We start from the raw sequence: 18008 nt of genomic DNA on the forward strand, positions 1-18008 counted from the left end.
TATTGAGGAAAATTCCCAAAATTTAAAAGAGGCCATAACATCACCTGATGCTATATTTTGGAAAGAGGCTGTAAATGATGAGATGGAATCTCTAATTTCTAATAAAACTTAGAAATTAGTAGATCTTCCACCGGGTTGTAAGACCATAGGTTGTAAATGGGTTCTTAGAAAAAAGTTGAAACCGGATGGATCAATAGATAAGTTTAAAGCTAGACTTGTTGCAAAAGGTTTTAAACAAAAAGCTGATCTTGATTTCTTTGATACTTTTTCTCTGGTAACGAGAATTACATCTATTAGATTGTTAATTGCTATTGCTGCAATTTTTTATTTGAAAATTCATCAAATGGATGTAAAAACTGCTTTTTTAAATGGAGACCTAGAGGAAGAGATTCATATGGATCAACCCGAAGGCTTTGTAGAGCTTGGACAAGAAAGCAAGATATGTAAGCTAACTAAATCCCTATATGGCTTAAAACAAGCACCTAAATAGTGGTATGAAAAGTTTGATTCCTGCATGATTGAGAATGGTTATAAATCAAATGAATGTGATAAATGTATTTATTCTAAATCATGGAATAATTTACATGTTATTATTAGCCTCTATGTAGATGATATGTTGATTTTTGGCTCAAATATGCATGTTATAAATGAGACAAAAAATATGCTTAAAAGCTATTTTGATATGAAAGATCTTGGTGAGGCTAGTTTTATTTTGGGCATGAAAATTACAAAACATGTGATGGAATATATCTTGATCAATCACATTATGTTGATAAAATATTGAGAAAATATAATTTTCATGATCACAAAATTGTAGTTACTCCTTTTGATTCTAGTGTTCATTTATTTCCTGTGAATAATGATGATGAGATTTTTAATCAAAAGGATTATGCTAGCATCATTGGTAGTTTGCGTTATGCTACTGATTGTATTAGACCTGACATTGCATATGCAGTAGGAGTGCTAAGCAGGTTTACTAGCAAGCATAGTAAAGATCATTGGCTAGCTATTGAGCGAGTCATGAGATATTTAATTGGTACCAAAAGTTATGGCTTATTTTATAAAAAATACCCTGCTGTGATTGAAGGTTTTAGTGATGCCGATTGGAATACTTTGTCCAGTGATTCTCTCTCTACCACTAGTTATATTTTTACCTTAGGTAGTGGTGCTATTTGTTGGAAATCTAAAAAACAAACAATAATTGCTAATTCAACAATGGAAGCTGAATTAATAGCATTAGTTTCAGCTAGTGAAGAGACAAATTGGCTTAGAGATTTGTTATATGAAATTCCACTTTGGGAAAAGCCAATTCCACCTATATTAATTTATTGTGATAGCACTGCTGCAATTGGTAGAGTTAAAAACCGTTATTACAATGGTAAATTCAGACCTATAAGAAGAAAGCACAGTACCGTGCGATCTTATTTGAGTAGTGGCATCATAACTGTGGATTATATTAAATCTAATGATAATCTTGCAGATCCATTTACCAAGGCTTTGGCAAAAGATAGAGTCTGGAATACATCGAGGGGAATGAGACTAAAGTCCATAGAATCATGAGCCATGTATGAGGATACCCAACCCAAAGACCAGAGATCCTGAGAATTGGGTTCAATGGGAAAAACGAATCATACGATGGTCGTAAGAAATGCACAATTAATTTTGTTAATTATTTATTTTGTAAATAATTTTTTAATTGTTCATCCCTATGATGTAAGTGCATTTATCCTGTAATGTGGAGAGGTTGAGTAAAAAACTCTTAATGAAATTTGTAACTCGTATGAGTGGGGTGTCAGAATTACAGGAGCACCATTGACAAAATTTCACCTATGTGAGTGTGGAGGTGGGGCCGCTCCCTATGAGATTTGGACTTAATCTCAAATACACTCATGAAACTGGGATCAGCACATGGCCGTAAAGTGCTAGCTATAAAAGCTCATGTCAACACCTGGGTTGTTATGTGTAAGCAGTGATGCTTAATTTCCCTAAAGTAGTCCTAGTTCAAGTTGGAGACCACTACGACTCTAGAGTTGAGATCGCTGTTTTACTAAGTAAAGGTTCAATGCAGAGCACACCTTCATAATGCATAGCGACCCATCTTTGCCTAGTAATCTCTCTTTAACTAAAAATTTAATATTAAAATGAGTGGGGGATTGTTGGAACATTTTAATATTAAATAATTAAAATGAATAAATTTTATAACATAAATGTAAAGATGTTAGAGTGAATGTAGAAGATGAGGAGTCAGTGAAAATGTTTAATCCCACATTGAAAAGGAGAGAGACTATTTTGTTCTTTTTAATTGTGGTGATTAATGGGCTAACATGAATTGTCTCAAATATTGGGCCAGATACATGCGCAAGGGGGAGGTGAAGGGTGGATGTGTCAAATTTGGAAATGAATCAGCACCTTGGATCCTCCTACTTGACAGCCCTTTCAGAGTAATTACCATATCCGTTGGTGAGTAAATGACCTGAATTAATATTCCATTTTTATTATGGAAAATAATGAGCCATTAACCCACTTAATGGACTATCCGTTTGGGCTTTTCATTATTTAAAAAACTCCTTATCTCACCATTAAATTATGTAACTCTAGCCCATCAGAATAATATTCAACAATTAATTTTGTAACATCCACTATATCATAATAATGGATTTAATTAATCAGATTAATTTGGGTAGTAATTTCGTGAGGCCCATTGAGCCTATAAATAGACCCATTCAGACACAATCCAAGTTACTGCAATATACACTAAAAAAAATAGAGAGATTCTTGGCAAGGAAGGGTGTTCTTTCTAGTGGAGCTTTGGGCTTGAACACTTTGTGCAGAGGTTGTTCTAGCCATACGACACTTGTTGGGCTGTTGTATCCTGGGGGAGACAGGTCAGAGACGGTCTGCACCGGTTACAAAGTTTAGCCAACCAAGAGCTTGAATCTCCTTAAAGAGAGCGAGTGCCGCGCCTCAGTCCAAATAGTGTTATGTAATCTCTTTCTTTAAACTAATAAAAATTCAAAAGTATTATTCAGTTTCTCTTCGTGTTATTTCCATTATCATTGTGTTTTTACCAACACATAGTAATCTAAATACTCCTCGAACAAGCTTTGTCTCTTTCTCTCTTTGACTTTGTGATTGTGTGTGTGTTTGTATATATATGTATATATATTAAAAAAAACTAACTGAATAAAATGAGGGACATATTATTTTCAAACACACTTGCACCATTCAAAAAATGTGTAACATGAATAGACGCATTGTTCTAGAATAAAAAGTACTGCGTAGTAAATTGACATAGAAATAGAAAAATACAAAATATTTAATTATATTGAATGACCCAAACAAATCCTCACCACGATTATATATGCTCATAAAATGTTCAGTTTCTTTCTTATGTGAGACTCTAGGATTTTATCTCTTAAACCATGTTCAAGTGAGCAATGTAAGGTTATGTTTGGTTAGAAGTGGAATAGGGAGGATAGAAAAGAAATGAGAGAAAATATGAAAGAAAATAGGTGAAAGGGTCTTTGGTTGAGAGGAGGAGAGAAATATGGTGAGGCCCAACTATTTTTTATTTTCCCGAGTGCACCAAAACAAACTCAATCTCTCCAAAATAGGGAGAAAATAAGAGTGAATATGAGGTGCACATTCTTTCTTTTCCATGTTTCCTGCAATTCTCTAATATTTTCCCTGCCAATGCATTGACAACATTTATATTGTTAGTTGTTTTACTTTTCTTCTTTTCTTCTTTTTTCTGCCATTTGTTTCTTTAAATTTTTCCAATGAATTTTATTTTTTTATTTTTATTTTAAGTTGCTAGTTGTTTCCTTTTTTTCTCATCAGTTTTTTTTTAATAAAATATTTTTGGATTCTTGAATTTCTCGTGCTCTGTTTTCATTTAAATGGAGTACCCATTCATATATTGTTTTGATATAAATATTGAGAAGTGTTTTTATTTTATCTAATAGGGACATAATTATAAATTTATACAAATTATATTTTTAAATAAAAAGTTTTTTCATCCTCCCACTTTTCTATCCCTCCAACCAAATACAAATGAGAGAAGTTAAAAATTTTTCTATCTTCCTAATTTTTTTTTTATTTTTTTATTTTTATCTCTTTCCCATTTTCTATTATCCTAATTTCTCAGTTTACCCATTACAAATTTTGGTCAAATGATCATAGGATGTTAATCTCCTCGTGTAAGACAACACGTTCTTGTCTCAAAGATGTGTAGATCTCGCATTAATTTTTGGCTTAAATCACGCACCCAAAGCTCTTGTAAAAACTTATTTTTCCAATACTTCAAGTGAAGCACACTGCGCATTTGTATAATCTAAACTTATAATTTATTATTATTATTTTATGAACAATCTAATCTTATAATTGTTTATGAAACACTACAAATTTTTTATAACTTTTTATTTTTATTTTTTATGTTTATATGATGGGGTGGATACATACTGTACTTTTTAAGAGAGGTCGTCAAACTCTTAAAATTATTACTATTTTCTTATAAAAAAATATTATTACCATTTTAATAAATAATATATACTATTATTATATAATTTAAAAAAAAAAAAACTATTTCAATATTTTGGGTATTCTAGATCAAAGCGGGCATGGGCGCATCACACGCATGGCTCCAGGCGCCCACTGTACTATTACTAACTCCCAATGTAATTCGTTACTTCCTCCGCGTGTGCTGAGAATCCCTGAGCAAAAGTTTGAAGATAGCCTTAATTTTTTTTTTTTTTTTTCATCCTTTTATCTCTTTTTTTTTTTTTCTTTTTATTACCTGGTGGAGGTGGTATTACGTACATGATTTACCCGATACAGGCATGATGCATGAAAAACTGAGGAGCATTTTATATCTGTTAGTCTATAATAGAAAAATACATAAAATTTACACATTTTTATCTAAAACTGACTTATATTAATCTCGATTCAGATCTTCTAGATTTCTTAAGAAACTCTACTAAATAGATTTCTTTAAATCTTAACTATTTTTTAATAATTTAATAGTTTAGATTTTGTCATGTCAATATTCCATTAACAATAATCTTAATTGTTTTAATTACAACATTATTTTATTATTTTAAGAGTATTGTTAATGAAATTCTAACATGATATAATCTAAATTCTTAAATTATAAAAGAATACTATTGATAGAATATTTAAAGAAATCTATAGAAGAATTATTGTTTATTGTTTATTATTTCTTTATATATCTCAATAACAAAAGAATAGAATAAATAATACTTGTTGTATGTCCTTCAACGCTACCAACTCAAAGTCTCAATACGACAAAAACTTTTAAAAAAATCAACCTAATGCAATTTTTTTGTTTTTTTGTTTTTTATGAGAAGATACCTAAAGCAACCTGATACATGCAGTCTACACAAATTTTTATTTTTATTTTTATTTTGGTCACGATTTAAAGTCAGAAGTTTACAGAGTATAGACATAAAATATCACGTAAGGTATTTCAGGAGAATCCACTACTAGTTTTCACCTTTCCCTTAAAGACCTTAAGTTTTATTTCATTATCCTTTATTGAATAAAAGTTCATTTGAGAGAGAGAGAGAGAGAGAGAACAAATTAAGGGGAAACAGAGGGAAATGCTGAGGGTAAAAAGAGAAAGATACAGCTTGGACTGACTAGGTGAAGTTTGGAGCTCAACTTGTAGGATTGCAATAAAGCCCACAAATAAATAAATTAGGACCCAAATACTTCAGGTAGTATCATGACTTGAGGACGTTTGGGGACCACAAATACAAATATACAATTTCTACATATATGATGAAATGGTTGATGATAACTAGGACAGTGGTTATAAGAACGGTGAATAATTAACTGTTCACTTCACCTTAATATTCATCTTGTTTTTGAGTTTCATATTGCAGTAGCTAGTTTCCATTCACTAACTTATTTTGGATTTTAAACTTTGAATTTAAAACTTGGAAAATAATTCCTTATTTGTTGATAACTATTTTGGTATTTGGTTACTAATTAAATATTTATTGAACTTTTTAAATGCATTATGTCAAAACTTAAATATATTTGTTTCTTTAGTATAGATATAGCAATATATGATATACAAATTAAATCATATGATGCAAATCTTTGTTTTTTTATGGATGAATTCATAATTTACACGATTATTCAACAAACAAAGTTATTATCAATATATTTTTTTACTTGAAATATGAAAATATGTAAAATCTTACAATTCACGATCCGATCTTATGGTTGACGATCTCACCTACCTCCCACGATCTTATGTAAGATCCTGATTTTGACAACTTTGATTGCATTGAATTTAGCCCCCCCCCCCCCCCCCCTCCCCACACACACTCACACACATAATAGTACTCCATCTATTCTAATTTGTTTGTCTTGTTTCAAAAATCCAACTTCTTAAGGGAATATCATTTATTGTCTTATCTGTTGTATAAAATGTATAAATTTTCGAAAATACCCTTAAATAAACTTATCAAAAATGGTTTTGGAAATAAACATTAGTAAATTAATGGTTTTGGATTATTTTTTATTTTTTATTTAATTTTTTTCTTTTTTAAGATGCAAAATTACTAATTAAGTTTTTGTATCCAAGTTTTGCTAATATTTCCCTTTTATTGATAATATGGCTAATCCACTTAATTCTGTTTGTGATAGTCGATCTTAAATATAAAAACTTCTTTGAGCATATGCAACTATAGCTGACATTGTTAACCAAAATATACAAATTAATTAATTAACCTATATAGGAAAAATGGACTGCCAAGGGCCTTGTAGCTGACTTGGCACCTCCCCATGTACAAAGTATTTGGGGATTTAGGGGAGAAAGAGTTTGAATTGCGGGGTTAGCAGCATGTTGTAATTATCTAAAAAAAAAAAAGGAAAAATGGACCGGTTCTATTTTATTATTAAAAAAAGTTGACCAATACGTCTAGGAAAAGTTAAAACTAATAATTTTTTTTTTTTTAAACCAATTGAAACATATTAATGAAAGGTGGATTGAAGTATCACATCAACCCACGTTGTATATAGGTGTAAACTGTAAATCATTAAACATGTGTGGAGAAGGTGATAAGTTTTGTTCAAAATAATGTGATGTGATTATAGATATAGATGTGTAAGTGTGTGTGGAGACTTACACTACAAAACACGCGGGTCTTACGCCGCGTTTTCAAAAACGCGGCTACAGACGGGATAAAGCTGCGTTTTTTTAAAAACGTGGCTTAAGTTATCCATATGAAGCCGCGTTTTATACGTGCGGCTATAGCCCATGTCTAGAGCCACGTTTTTAGTGTGTATAGCTGCGTTTTTCTAAGCGGAGCTATTGCCGCGTTTAAAAAACGCGGCTATAGGACCTTTTTTTATAAAAAATCTTAACCATAACCTTGTTTAAAAAACCCCAGCTCTAGCTTGTCTAAAGCCGCGTTTTATAGATGCGGCCTTAAATTTAGTCTGAAGCCGCGTGTTTAAAACGCGGCTTTAGTTTGGGATGGGGCCGGCTTCAGATTTTACCTATAGCCGCATGTTAAATAGGCTTTGTATAAATAGTATAGTAAAAAATTTACACCCTTCTCCCATCGCATATCATCAGCCTCCATCTCTCAAGTCCTCACCCTCCATCCGATCTCAACCCTCACCCTCCAAGCCTCCATCTCTCAAGCCCTCACCCTCCACTTTCTTTCTTTCCTCTTTTATTCTCTCATTCTAATGGTCTCACCCTCTCCAGCAGCCACCAATCTCTCCAGCCATCGCCATTCTTGTCCAAGGCCATTGTTGCCCAGCCTCCGCTGATCTTATCAGCCATCGTCGATCTCGCCCCGAGCCCATGCTAGCCCAGCCTTCGCTGATCTCGCCCACAAGATCTTCGTGCTGTCCTCTGCGTTAGTCTTCCGATCTTATTGCTTCGGATCCCCTACCTTCAGACCTCCCCCACCTTTAGACCTTCCCCACCTTTGGACATCCTACTTTCTAACACTTTCATTATTTGTTTATGCATAAAGTCTGAAACTTTGTGTTGTGTTTAGGAGAAGGTGAGTGGCAAGAGCAAGAAATGGAGGCTATGGAGGAGTTCTTCAAGGGATTTGGGGTCCTGATGGAAAGGTTTCAAAGGAAACCACAGAGCAGCTTCTGAAGGGTCTGATTCTCCAGTGGCTGATGCTTTTACAGCTGCAATGGCCACAGTGGTTCGTGCTCATCCTAAGGATTTCAAGGCCGTAAGACAAGAATGGGCTGCTATCCGAATCCAAACTGCTTTTCGTGGCTTCTTGGTAAATGGGTCTCTCTTCTATTATCTTTCCCTTTTTTTCTATTTGGTTTCATATTCTTCTACTTTCTAAGAACCATAGACTTGAAATATATAGTTATCTTATTCTTCATTAGTTTATTTCACATCGAAAAGTTTAGTTCTTGATGTTTTAAATTTAGCTCCCAAAAGCAACGTTGCAACATTGGATTGTTTTATGCTACTATGTACAGCTTTAATATATGAGGGGGAAATGGACAGAAAATTTCAAAGTTTAATGTAGAGGAGATTAATTTTAAACTTACATCCAAGGGGTTAGTCTAATAGTTCATGGCCTCATGCCATCCATGGGGTCCCAATTCAAGTCTCTTAATCAATACCTTAGGGCCAGTCCTAAAAGATTCTTCAATGTAATTACCAAGAGTGTATGGGATGGGCGAATTACCTTCAAAGTTTCAGACTTTTTTTTTTCTTTCTTTATTGAGTTCTCATATTAATTGAATTTTGTTAATTGGATGATTGTTTGGTAGACCCACTTTTTTTTTTTTTAATTATTATTTTGATTTACATGCTGAATTTATGGCTGTAGAGAAATTATGAGCTAAGATTGTGGTCCTTTGTTTTTTGTTTTGTGAATGCTTTTATCTGTGTTTTGGATTTTGTTTATGAAAATTGGGAAATAATTTGTTTTTTAAGGTTAGCAACTTAGGTAAGCATAATTTGTTTTGAGGTTTTGATCTGAATTATGAGAGGGCCTTTCCTGGCGGGTTGAATGACCCGTTAGTTTCATGATTTGTGCTTGTTCAAGTGCAGCCAAACACATTGGCTTTTGTTCTATGCCACTTGATGTGTACGTCAAACTATGGTTTTAGCGTTTTGCACATTTATGCCTTACAAGTGATATTTCTTATATTTTAACTTAAATTTATATTACTTAATTCTTTTGTATTGTGTTGGCTGCTCTCTATATACTCATCTAGATTGCGCATTTCAACTAGTCTTCTTTTCAGCTACTAAGTTCTATGCACCTTACATCTCCCAACTATATTAAAAATAAAAATAAAAACCTTTGAAGCTACGCTATAAGGACAGTTTGGGAGTTTTTCTGTGTTTATATGAGTTGGATTTCTGGTTCCTTTGCCTATCATTCATTTGTGTGGGCATGTGTAGATTTTTTTTGTTACTTTGTTACCTTCATTATATTTAGGAGACCAACCTCTTTAGTAAATGTAGGCATCAGAAGTGGAAAGGTGTGCCACAATATTTAGAAAGGGCTTTATTTACATATTTTTTGAATAAGGAAAAATTGGTTACAGGAAAGCACCTACGCATGTCAGTCATTATGTGTCAGTTCCAATGCTGGATGGTTTGATAGGCAATTTAATTATATGCTATATATTTTATATATATAATATGTACAATTAAACAAAAAAAATCCTATGAAAAAAGAATCTTCTCAAAAAAAATTATAAAAAATAAAGAGAAATTGAAGAGAAGTCACAAAGACTTGGAGGCTACTCTGCTTATTATGTATGTATGTTACTATTAGAATCAACATTTTTGTTATTAGCATATATTTACTTACTATTTTTTAAGTATTTGTTCATTTCGTTTTTTGTTTTTAATTAATTAATTATTTTTTTGGGTTGCTCTGCATGTGTGTGTGGATCAGTCATTACAAAGGATTGGACTTGGACATCTACTAAATTCATCAAAATGTTACTCTTCTGAAGCAGCAGCAACTAAAAAGGTGGGTATTGTTACACTCTGCTGACTGAACATTTGATTTTAGTGGTGGAATTTTGGAATATCTTTGTTTGCATGAGTGTTTGTTCTATCATCAACTTATAATTTAATCAAAAGTTATCAAATTTCATAGCCTCTGTGGACAAATTGTTGTGTGTGTGTGTGTGTGTGTGTATAGAGGTGCGTATGAACCAAAGAACTCAATTTATAATCAATAAGTCTAAAAGACACAAATTGTTTCACAATAGTTGAGGTGTAATAGAGTTGCAAATGGTTAATAATAAAGTAGTGTTAGTGGTGGACCCAAATGGGAATTAATAATAACTTGAAAACTTAGTGAAATTTGTTTGTCAAAAATATTGTCTTTGTACCATTACTCATTTATAATTCAGTTGATTCTGCTTGTACAGCTTACGTGGACAATGGGCAAATGCAAAAATCCTATGCATAAGTCATTGAATCTCTTTTCTATTTATTTATTTCTTTTTTTGGCTATGTGAATGTTCAAAAGCTCTTCAAGTACCCAACTATTTGCTAATAATTACAGGTAAGAATCCCTTGGGGATGGCCTTAAGATGTTAGCTAGGAGTTTGAACACAAGATTGCGTGAATGTGCAAGAAAAGAGAATTTTGTAAGAATCCCTTGTTCTTTGTTTCTTTTCTCTGGATCAATCTCTTTATTTTTTTTTCTTTGTTTTGTTGATAGGAAATTTTGACTTGAAAGAAAAGAGAATTACGAGATTTATTTTTTACTTCTTCATCATTTTGTTAACTTCTCTTGCTTGGAACTGAACTACTTTCTTAGTTTACGTAAGGACCAAATCTGAGGTTGAGGATGAGAATAGTAGGATAGTCATTTCCTGGATTTTGTATGTGTGTGGTTGCCTTTGAGCCTGCAAAGATTTTGTGGCTTATCCAGCATGATTTTCTACATAAGTTTAGAAATGCTTTCCTAGGATATTTTTCTTGCTATTCTTCTTGCTATCTATAAGAAATTGGTTAATATCACTTGTCTTATTAGAGTTGATGAGTTATGCTAGGTTTGGTTCATTGGGAGGCTTTTTGCCTTCACAAAAATAGCATTATTGTTGTGATGTAGGCAAATAAATTTTTGGAATTTCAGTGTATAGATACTTTGTGGAAACTAGAAAGTTTCTCTATTTTTTGATTGTTATTATGATTGTTATATCCTGCTGTTTGAACTGTGGGCATCAATTTTGTGTTTCATTGCTGAGAAAGTGTAGGAAAGTCAAAGGAAAAAAATGTTCCTAGTGTAATTGTGTTCCTTTTGATCTTCTTGAAGGTAAGAGAGAAGCTGAACAACAGCTAGAGAAGCAAGTTGCCAAAAAGCAGAAGGGGGATGAGGGTGTAGAGCAGGCTGTTGTGAAGTATTCAGGAGTTATAGCTGCGTTCAAAACGCGGCCATAGTTGTGGGCTAAAGCCGCGTTTTTAAAACGCGGCCATAGTGATGAACTGAAGCCGCGTTTTTAGCCCACAACTATGGCCGCGTTTAAAAAAATGTGGCCACAGACACCTCAAGCCTATAGTTACGCATTTTAGGCCACGGCTAAAAACGCGGCCTAAAAAAACGTGGCTATAGACCAAATCGTCCTATAGCCATTTTTTTTAGCTATAGCCACGTTTTAAAAACGCGGCTATAGAACCTTTTTTTTGTAGTGTTAAAAAAAAAAAAGAAAAAAAAAAAAAGGAGAAGACAAATTGTGGAAATAAAGAGATAAAAAGTGGGATAAAATTTTCGCAACAAATGAGTTGATAAACTTTTATAAATTCTCTTCTAGATCTATCATCGATATCACTTTTTTACCCACTATTACTAGTTTTTTGTGTATCTAGATTTATAAAAAATAATCACATGTTTTGGATATAATGAGAGCCTTTTAATAGACAATCAATTTAATTGGCCAATAAAGGGACCTTGTTTATTTATTTAGGTGAAGTAGTCTTAATTAAAATGGGGTTTATTTAACAAATGTGCTTAGGGTATTTGTTAATCAATCATTTTAAGAAAGTTTTGATACTACTTTTAAGAGAAATATAAAGAGCTATACTACAAAAATAAAATCAATTACTTTTTCATTTTCTCATAATTTTTTTTTAAAATATTTCCCAAACCAACCGCATTTGTTAATTTTTCCTATTAAAATGTTAAGATAAATAAATATAAGGTCCTCTTAATGAGTGTTCTTATAAAATTTGTTAATAGATTATTTAAAAGGTAATATCATTTTTATTAGAAATATAAAAAATTGAAAGAAAAATTAATTACTTTTTTTTTATATATAAAATTTTTAAAAATATTTTCTAAAATAATGCAGGCCATAAATATAGTATATGATACATTATTTAATAAAGGAGACCTTATTTATTTGCCTTAGACAATCACTGTAGTTGCCTATATAGTAGAGCTGCCCTGATGCCAATCAAAGCTCATGAAAGCAACTGCCGGATTGAGCACTTAATAACGATACACGTCACACGTGAGTTTAAAAGTCGTAAATCTTTTGCTAAGCTTCCAATAATATTGCATTAAATATTCGAAGACCTAGTTGTTGTAATGCAATACAGAAGAATTAATGGTGTTGAAGTTGCTGGCTTCGTGTCTCTTCATCTGTCTCGTATATGTCCCACTTGCTGTGGCCAGAATTCGATATCACAAATGGGATGTGAAGTATGAGTTGAAGTCACCTGACTGTTATAAGAAGCTGGTCATTACAATCAATGGGGGATCTCCAGGACCCACCATCTTTGCCCAACAAGGTGATACAATCATTGTTGAGGTTACAAACAAACTATTTACAGATGGCGTTACAATCCATTGGCATGGAATCCAACAGGTTGAATTATATATATATATATATATATATATATATATATATATATATATATATATATATATATATATATATATATATATATATATATTGATGTATTTATTTATCTATTTGTTTGTTTATTATGATTTGTTTTAATGTGTATTCGGCTGTTTAATTTGTTGCAGTTTGGTACACCTTGGAGTGATGGAAGAGGAGGGGTGACTCAATGTCCAATAGTGCCTGGGGACACCTTCAAATACGAGTTTAAGGTGGAGAGGGTATGTGTTACTTGTTAGTAGCAGTCTGAAACCTCTCTGCAATTGACTCTAATTAAGACACACACACACACACACAAAGGAGTAATAGTGATTTATTTTCAAGTTTGGTAGTTAATTTGTTCTTCAATTTGATCATAATCCATGTTTTGCTTATGTACTAGGCTGGAACTTATCTGTATCATGCGCACTATGGAATGCAAAGAGATGCAGGGCTATATGGATCAATCCAAGTATCACTTCCTGATGGAGTTTCAGAACCATTTGCCTATGATTATGATCGGAGCATCATCCTTGATGATTGGTACCACAAAAGCATTTCTGAACAAGCTGTTGGATTGTCCTCCATTCCCTTTGTTTGGGTTGGGGAGCCTCAGGTACTCCTTATACCATATTTGACAAATCAAATTAGTATTATATTACTTGTTATTTGTCTAATCTAGTTCTTGCTTCTCCTCTCTCTCTCTCTCTCTTTTTCAATTCTCAGTCACTTTTGATTCAAGGAAAAGGAAAATTCGACTGCTCCAGTGTACCCTCTCCAGCTGGAGTTTGCAATGTATCGAATCCAGAATGCTCTCCTTATTCAATAACAGTGATCCCTGGAAAAATATATCGACTAAGGGTCTCTAGCTTGACTTCTTTGTCATCCCTTAGTTTTCAAATAGAGGTAACCTTGGTGAACAGTATCATCTCTAATAATTTTATGTTATTTATAGTAGGGAAATGCTAATGAATGCCCTTAATAATTCATTTAAAGAAATTTTTTATAGAAAAATTAAATAAAACAATTAATATTTTGATAGTTTTTTTTCATTTTCCATAAAAGTGGTATTAAAAATTTCCTAAAATGAATTGTTAATCAATGCATTAAGGGCATTCGTTAGGGTATAATACTTTGCGATTATCCTTTAAGTTTAAGCGCTTACTAAAAGTATAATAGAGACAAAATTTGAATTCAAGATCACCTATACTTTTTTTAGATGCTAAGTTCATTTATATTGATACTGCGAAAAAACACTTAGGGCCTGTTTGGTATATGTGTTTAAAAATTGAAAATTGTTGTTTGAAAATATTTGTGGAAATACGTGTGGGTGAAAAAGTGTGTGAAAATGCGTAAAATATTGTTTAAAAATTGAAAAATGATTGTTTGAAAATACCAACTAAACACCCCCTTAGGATTCTCAAAAGAAAAAATAGTGGGTTAATCTCACATTGAAAAATAAGTGTAAGTTAAAGAGGTTTAAAGTTTGTGTTGTGTATTCAAGAGTTAGGTTTTTTTGGATATACACCACTATAAGTTTTTTTAAAAAACTTTCTCCCCTCTCCCCCTGTGTGTATTAAAAATACTTAGTATTCTAAAAAAAAAAAGGGCTAAATATAAGTACTTAACTATTATCCTAACCATAGTTAGTAATATATATATATATATATATATATATATATATATATATATATATATATATATATATATATATATAAGGTACTGAATACATACTCATTTAATTTAGCTCAAGATTTAAATGGTTAATTGCACTTTTCTCTGTTAACTATTGGGTTCATTTCAAACCCCCCTCTAAAACTTTAAAACCAAACAATATCTCTCCTAATTTATTGGTAATATAAAAAGTACCCATACTATTACTAAATTTGTTAAATTCGCAAATTTAATGAAATATTTTTTTTTCCTCCTTTTAAAAAAAGGCTGCGAGATTAATTTTTATTTATTTATAAGTATGCTCTTAATTTTAAAAAAGTCATGTGAAAAAAAACCTCTCTCTCTCTCTCATGGGAATAAGATTTTCACTGGTGTAATATCCATGATCTGGTGCTCTTCCCCTACATTAAATCTAGACTCAAACGATGCTTCTCCCAAAGATCCAGCTTATGTCATATATATATAAAAAATTTTATATAAGAAATTTACAAACTCATCATTATTGTTGCCAAGATATATATATTTGTCCAAGTATAATACGCGAATTATTGTTCAATACATGTTTTATACATTTAATTATAATAAACGTGCAAAGAGTCTTGCATCTCAATGGCATAACTAATTGCTTTATTTTATTAGAAGGATCAGAATTTGAATCTTCTCTCTCTCCTTATTGTAACTATCAAATTATTAATATTGACAGAAAATTTGTGTTCAATATAAAAATATTTTTGTTTCGTCTGGTAAATGAGAATCTTTTATTATAAAAAATATATGTACATATTATATACAATATTAATTTTTTATTTCAGAAACTATGATCCTAACTAGGGTTGTTAAGCATGGATTAGACTGGACGGACAAACTACGAAAACGGCAAATTGACCCTTTGGCCGGTTTTTTAATCACAAGAAATCAAATATAAATGTAACTTAGAGTGTTTAAACCATAAGTTCAACTAGTGAACCTCGAAACTGTTCGCACAGTTCACCAATAAGACTGGCTTTAATATTTTGTAAGACTAACATGCCAGCCACTAGAGTATCAAAGGAGTTTGTGTAAGCTAAAAAAAAATAGAGAAATTTTGGTGCACACTCAATTACACAACTTTACTCGCAATTCACCTATGTGGCGAACTGTGATTGGTGGAAGTTTCCAAAAAATATCATATTTATTTAAATTTAACTCTTCTCTCACAACTTTTGAAGGAACAATTATATAATATTTCTGGAGTACCATAAATATATATTCCCTCATCTCTATAATAGTGAGTCTTACTAATAAATATACAATGAGATCTGTAAATTTGTGTGAAAGTCGGAAGTACGTATTTATAATAGTCTTGGAATATTCAATAATTAATTCTCGAAATCTAAAATAGTCCCACACTTGACCATCCAAATAAGGAAAAATACATTATATATATATATATATATATATATATATATATATTTTGTAAATGTCTTTATTTTTTATATCAAAGTAGTGAGATACTTTTGTATTAGAATAATAAATACTTTTTTTTATAGTTTATTATTTTTTATTTGTCTTACATACAAAAGTTGTGACATACATTTAAATGTTATTTAAATTTCTTAACATTTTGTATTCAATTCTTCTAATTTTACAATTCTAATCTATTTTTTTTAATTAATTATAATATCATTGCAATTTGACATCAGTTGAACCTTAGTCCAACCTTAAAAAACTAAAAAAATTTCATTTTCTAGTTCTTTGAATCGTCAAGATTTCAAAACCATATGTCCTAACATGAGATGCATGCATATAGTTTTGTAACCCATTGATAATAAATATTGTTTTTCCTTTTCATTATAATCAGGGTCATGATATGACTGTGGTTGAAGCAGATGGACACTACGTTGAGCCATTTGTCGTGAAAAACCTATTCATATATTCTGGAGAAACATACTCTGTGCTTATAAAAGCCGATCAAGAGCCTTCAAGAAATTATTGGATGACAACAAATGTGGTTAGTCAGCCTCCAAATACCACAAATGGTCTTGCCATTCTCAATTACTATCCAAACCATCCACTGCAATCCCCTACAACAGTTCCACCCCATGGCCCTATTTGGAATGACACAGCACCCCGATTCGCTCAAAGTGTAGCCATTAAGGCTCGCCAAGGTTTCATCCTCGCCCCTCCTTCAACCTCAGATAGAGTCATTGTGTTCCTCAACACACAAAATCTCATTAATGGTTATTTCCACTGGTCCGTGAATAATGTATCTTATACCGTTCCTGATACCCCTTTCCTTATTGCACTAAAGCTGAAGTTAGGCCATGTGTTTGATCAAACCCCACCACCTAATGGATATGACTTTGTAAACTATGACATTTACAACGTGGCTAAGAACAAAAATGGTACTACTAGCAACGGCATTTACCGGCTAGACTTCAATACCACAGTTGATATTATACTACAAAATGCAAACACTATGACTCCTAACAATAGTGAGACACATGCATGGCATCTCCATGGGCACGATTTTTGGGTCCTAGGCTATGGAACTGGCAAGTTTGACATGTACAAAGACCCAAAGAATTACAATTTGGTGAATCCAATCATGAAGAATACAGTGCCTCTTCATCCCTATGGTTGGACTGCTCTAAGGTTTAAGGCAGATAACCCAGGTGTTTGGGCTTTTCATTGCCATATAGAGCCTCATTTGTTTACGGGAATGGGGGTGGTGTTTGAAGAAGGAATAGACAAGGTGGGAGATTTGCCTTCATCTATTATGGGCTGTGGTCGGACTAGAGGATTTGGTAGGCGCCCATAGTTAATCAAAGTGGTAGTGTTTGTTTGTTTTTTTTTTTTTTTTTTAGCTAATCAAATGGTAGTGTTTGTGACACATACTCTACTACCCACATTTTTTTAAAACTGAAATTGTGAGTTGAAAAAACAATTTCAAGACTAAAATTGTATCTTCAACTCACGATTTCTGTTCAAAATTATCGTTTTAGAGAATTGTTTGTGTGTGACTGATATTTGAACCCTAAAATTCAATGTGTGACATTATTTTATTAAAAAAAGTGTTTTATTTTCTAAAAATTATATGAACATTGGACATTGTTTGTAGTCCATAAGATGTATTGTATGTAATTTAAGTATGAAAATAAAATTCACATATAAAATAATATCTAAATCATAAGTTTCTTGTAAATTCATAAATATAAGGTTTTAATTGGTAATTAAATTGGACCGCTGTGATTTATTGTTCTAAAAACTATTGTCACTTAAACAATCGATCTCATGAATGCTAAACAAATTAACTCCCAATCTGTAGAGGAATATGAACTCAAACGTCAAAACGTTGGTTATCAATATTAATAGAACACATTATTTTAATATTCTAATTTCTAATCATGATGGGAATAACTTGCAGCCTTAGTCTCCAATGTGTACATAAATGCTTTTTTGATCTTATTTAGAAAATA

At 32.0% G+C, this 18008-nt stretch overlaps 1 protein-coding gene and 1 long non-coding RNA gene across 3 annotated transcripts; both read left to right on the forward strand.

Moving 5' to 3' along the window:
- The first annotated feature begins 7602 nt into the window (after positions 1–7602).
- LOC142623636 (uncharacterized) lies at positions 7603–12137 on the forward strand. 2 transcript variants are annotated; one of them, XR_012842173.1, is made up of 5 exons: positions 7603–8285; positions 9933–10010; positions 10417–10457; positions 10554–10638; positions 11310–12137. It is a non-coding gene; the product is annotated as an uncharacterized LOC142623636 (long non-coding RNA). The 2 variants fall into 2 exon arrangements; XR_012842172.1 differs by lacking the exon at positions 10417–10457.
- Positions 12138–12144: 7 nt separating this feature from the next.
- LOC142623635 (L-ascorbate oxidase-like) lies at positions 12145–17600 on the forward strand. The gene is made up of 5 exons (XM_075797079.1): positions 12145–12861; positions 13026–13118; positions 13280–13492; positions 13603–13782; positions 16391–17600. The coding sequence occupies exons 1-5, from the start codon at positions 12601–12603 to the stop codon at positions 17348–17350; spliced, it is 1707 nt and encodes a 568-aa protein (XP_075653194.1). The 5' UTR covers positions 12145–12600; the 3' UTR covers positions 17351–17600.
- The last annotated feature ends 408 nt before the right edge of the window (positions 17601–18008 follow it).

The sequence above is a fragment of the Castanea sativa genome, chromosome 2 (assembly GCF_040712315.1).
Source record: "Castanea sativa cultivar Marrone di Chiusa Pesio chromosome 2, ASM4071231v1".
NCBI classification, from domain to species: Eukaryota; Viridiplantae; Streptophyta; class Magnoliopsida; order Fagales; family Fagaceae; genus Castanea; species Castanea sativa.